Raw genomic sequence first — 4,506 nt, 5'->3', positions numbered from 1 at the left:
GTAGGGATGGTGTCTGATTCACATCTGTGTCTCAACCTTCACCACGGACTCTGGTGCAAAGCAGGTGAACAGAGGAGAGCAAGGAGCCAGTTTGTACCTGCAGACAAACCGTTCTCTAGAGAGAGGACCCAGGTCACTCCTGTTCCCAAAGGAGGGAGGAAGAAGAGAGGAACAAACATTATTCCATGATTTCAGTGTGCCAGGCACTGTGTCAAGTGCTTATCTCAGTGCATTCCTCACAACAATCAGTGGAGGTGAAACTACAATGTCCATTTAACAGATGAGGAAACTGCAGTACACAGACACTGAGTTGGCTCCTGGCCTCTAGCAAGCAAGATCCCAGGGCAGAGCCTGAGGCCCCAAGCATCAGGTTGTGAGGAAGTTGACTCAGTGCTCTCCTTTCTACTCCAGCTGTCAACATCTTCACCAGAACCCAAGAAGGCATAGCCATGCAATTCCCATTTTAGAGCTCAGGAAACTGAGGCTCAGAAAGGGTTAGTGAAAGGGCCACACGTGGCTTCCCGCACCGGGGTTAATCCTCTCCGCTGGTTGGAGGACGGGACCCAGGCAAGGGGGTTGACTCCGATGCGGAGAAGACCTGAGGGTGGGGAGGCCAGACCCGGTTGGGCTTCCTCTTAGGCCAGGGGGTGGCCCCTTTCACCCCGCCCCACCCCCATTAACCTTCGTGGAATCCTGACTCACAGCCCCAGGCGTGGGGTCCTAGCTTACAGGCTGCCAGGATCACTGAAACCCGAAGGCCGTTCCGCGGTGGAGGCGACGAGGTGGGCTCAGCTGGGCGCGCAGGGCTTTTCTCCCAAGCCCGAGGGCGGCGCGGCCGCGGTCCCAGGATTCCCCATGCATTATTCACGATGTTTACTAGCGCGGGGAAAGGAGAGGAGAGAAGAGGGAAGGAGAGGGGAGCAGAGGGGAGGCGAGGGCGGGGCAGTACTAACCTCAGGGCACGCAAGTCCGAAACTTCGGGAGGAAAGACAAAGTAGCTAAGTGGTTAAGAGCCTGGGAAGTCAGACGTGGCGCCTGGCACACAGTAGGCCACCAGTAAATACGTGTGTAACGGATAACGACAACGGAACGAGTGAGTGAATGGCTTTGCTCCCAACCAGTTATGTTGTCTTGGGCTTAACCCATCTGACCCTCGTTTTCTTCGTCTATAAAACGGCATAACAGTAACTATTCCACAGGGTATTGAGGGCACACTGAGCTAACTCTAAATTGCCTAACGCACAGTAGGAGCTCTAAAATGAACGCTGCTGTTGTGGGTAATGGCGCTTGTAAGCATCAGCGGCCCAGCAGAAGTCCTCTGATCGACTCCCAAGGCCGGTGGGCAGTCCTAAAAACTAACCTGCAAGATTCCTTAGACTGGCGGCTTGGGGAATGGGGGAGGCAGGGGGGCAAATTGTCTTTCTCAAGCGAAGGCAAGAAAGACAAGGGCAGGGAGGAAACTTCAGACCTCCTAGACTGGGCAGGCAATTACTTTCCCCACCTCCACCCCGGGAGGTGGAGGTCACCTGGGGCTCATTCTGGTAGTTTCTCATCCTCCCCGGAGCCCGTCTGGGCGCTTGGAGGCGCCCCTTCGCTGCGCGTCTGGGCCGGACTCTGGTGGACCGCACCGGCGTGGGACCAGGAGCGCCCTGGAAATGGGCAGTTTGGCGGCAGCTGGGCAAAGTGTGTGTATGGGTGGGGGGAGAGGGAGGGTCAGCTTCCCAGGCCACGGCTGCCCTTATATCTGGGTTATGAGAGTTGGGACAGGATGGAGAGGTTTGGGACTTTGGGGGAAAGAAGGTCCGAGAAGAAGAAGAAAGAATCCGGAAGGTCTGCGGGCTGGAGCCGGGCAGGGCGGGGCGGACGGGGAGAGGCCCGGCCCGGCCAGGGTATAAATGCTGTGTCTGGGGCGGCGGGGGCCCGCGCGGAGAGCTGCTGCCTGGCCTCGCCTCCCGGGCCGCCCCCGCGAGTCTCGGGCACGTGAGCACGCCTGCGCGCGCGCCCGGGCCCTTCCTGGCAGGCTGCTTGTAAGATGAGTGAAGGAGCAGGTGGGGGAGAGGGGAGGCAGCGAGCGAGAGGGCGAGGGGAGCGCGGGCGCTGAGCGGCGCTCACTTGGAGTGCGGCGAGCGAGAGAGCGAGAAGAGCCTGATCCATGTCCCTCGCTGCCTCCCTGCCCGGCGTGCGAAGATGATGGCCATGAACGCCAAGCAGCCTTTCGGCATGCACCCGGTGCTTCAAGAACCCAAATTCTCCAGCCTCCACTCCGGCTCTGAGGCCATGCGCCGAGTCTGTCTCCCAGCCCCGCAGGTACGTAGTGGAGCATAATTACCGCTCTAAGGCACATTTTTTGACAGGCACTTGGTTCATGTTTTTTTCATGTCGCCCAGAACAATCGCCGCTGTCTGAACCCCTCTCCTTGTCTCCCCCGTGCTCTCTCCCGGCGCGCTCTCTCTCTCATTCATGTCTCTGATCCACACGTCTGTTTCAGCAGAGCCTCTGTCTCCGTATTAATTTTTATGACCTGGGCTTTGAGGAGAGGCATCTCGGTTGCTTGAAAATGTGTTTTAATCCTGAGTTGACAGTATTCCCCACTGACCGTGCTGTGCGCCTTCTCGCTTGCAGCTGCAGGGTAATATATTTGGAAGCTTTGATGAGAGCCTGCTGGCACGCGCCGAAGCTCTGGCGGCGGTGGATATCGTCTCCCATGGCAAGAACCATCCGTTCAAGCCAGACGCCACCTACCATACCATGAGCAGCGTGCCCTGCACGTCCACTTCGTCCACCGTGCCCATCTCCCACCCGGCCACCCTCACCTCGCATCCGCACCACGCAGTGCACCAGGGCCTCGAGGGCGACCTGCTAGAGCACATCTCGCCCACGCTGAGCGTCAGCGGCTTGGGAGCCCCCGAGCACTCGGTGATGCCGGCACAGATCCACCCGCATCACCTGGGTGCCATGGGCCACCTGCATCAGGCCATGGGCATGAGCCACCCACATGCCGTGGCGCCTCATAGCACCATGCCCGCATGCCTCAGCGACGTGGAGTCGGACCCGCGAGAGCTCGAGGCCTTCGCGGAGCGCTTCAAGCAGCGGCGCATCAAGCTGGGGGTGACCCAGGCGGACGTGGGTGCGGCTCTAGCCAACCTCAAGATCCCCGGCGTCGGCTCGCTCAGCCAGAGCACCATCTGCAGGTTTGAGTCTCTCACTCTTTCGCACAACAACATGATCGCCCTCAAGCCGGTGCTCCAGGCCTGGCTGGAGGAAGCCGAGGCCGCCTACCGAGAGAAAAACAGCAAGCCGGAGCTCTTCAACGGCAGTGAGAGGAAGCGCAAACGCACGTCTATCGCGGCACCGGAGAAGCGCTCGCTGGAGGCCTACTTCGCTATCCAGCCGCGGCCCTCATCCGAAAAGATCGCGGCCATCGCCGAGAAACTGGACCTTAAAAAGAACGTGGTGAGGGTCTGGTTCTGTAACCAAAGACAGAAACAGAAACGAATGAAGTACTCGGCTGTCCACTGACTGCTGCGGGGCGGAGCGTCCGGGGCCGGGAGAGCTGAGTGTATGTCCCCCTGGAGTTGGGGGGCACGGTTATGGGGGCTCCGAGACGTTTCCTGGTAGGTCAGGCTCTCTCCCCCGAAGTCACAGACTTTCCCCTTTATCCCACCTCGTTGCCTCCCGGCCTTCTCTTTCCATTCTTTTCTTTCTATTCCCACCAGAAAAGTTTGGGCGCTAAGAAAAAAATTCCTGAAAGGCAGGCCTGGAGGGGCTTGTGCTGTCCGTGGTGCTGAAAATCGCCCTCGCGCACAAGACCGCGCGACCTCACGGCGGGAGCCCAAATGCAGGGGATGGTCAATGGACCCGAACGCACGACTCTGGGGTGAAGACACCACTTTACTAAGCGCGACTAGACAAGGGGTGAAGGGATGGGAAGGAAGCGATAAGGAATAACACAGAGTCTAAGTGGGGCACAAACATGTACTGGAGATTTATTTAGAGTATAAAATACATGTATGTTTCCAAAGGATAGCCTTATACTCCGTTCGTCACCTAAATTTTATCCATTTCATCCTTTGGTTTGTTGTAAGTTGTCTAAGGTAGCATAGATTAGGTTCAGGGAAAATGTTCGGGGAGGAGCGGGCTCTGAGTTGTTCTCCACCATAAGGTGGGCTCCAGAAAAGGTGGGCCCAATTCAGCGACTGAAAATGCTGGGGTGGGATGGGGGGGATCCTGTAGCTGGTTTGCAAGCAGCAGCCGGCCCCTGCTGTGGCTCGTCCGCCATGATCTGCTGGGTAATGACAGCAGTTTGAGGGGTAATGCCCGCCCGCAGGAAAGCAGGGTATTGGTAGCAGTCGGACTGAGGACTCTCTGACCCCAGCTCGCTGTTCCAGCCAGACTCCCAGAGCAGCTGCATAGAGGCAGCTGCTCGAACGAAAGTAACTGTAACTTTTCCGAATCATATGCAAGTCCTTCTAACATGTCTCACCTCATTGTGCTTTTATTATTATT

General features: G+C 57.8%; 1 protein-coding gene across 1 annotated transcript; it reads left to right on the top strand.

The window, feature by feature from the left end:
• The first annotated feature begins 2,089 nt into the window (after positions 1-2,089).
• POU4F3 (POU class 4 homeobox 3) lies at positions 2,090-4,191 on the top strand. Its single transcript, XM_027081400.1, has 2 exons — positions 2,090-2,307; positions 2,623-4,191. Exons 1-2 carry the CDS (start codon positions 2,188-2,190, stop codon positions 3,517-3,519), a joined length of 1,017 nt encoding a protein of 338 aa, XP_026937201.1. The 5' UTR covers positions 2,090-2,187; the 3' UTR covers positions 3,520-4,191.
• The last annotated feature ends 315 nt before the right edge of the window (positions 4,192-4,506 follow it).

Source organism: Aethalodelphis obliquidens, unplaced genomic scaffold (genome assembly GCF_003676395.1).
Source record: "Aethalodelphis obliquidens isolate GAN/ISIS:26980383/991018 unplaced genomic scaffold, ASM367639v1 scaffold45, whole genome shotgun sequence".
NCBI lineage: Eukaryota > Metazoa > Chordata > Mammalia > Artiodactyla > Delphinidae > Aethalodelphis > Aethalodelphis obliquidens.
Note: the sequence above shows the minus strand (reverse complement) of the source record. Positions and strands in the feature narration are given on the sequence as shown.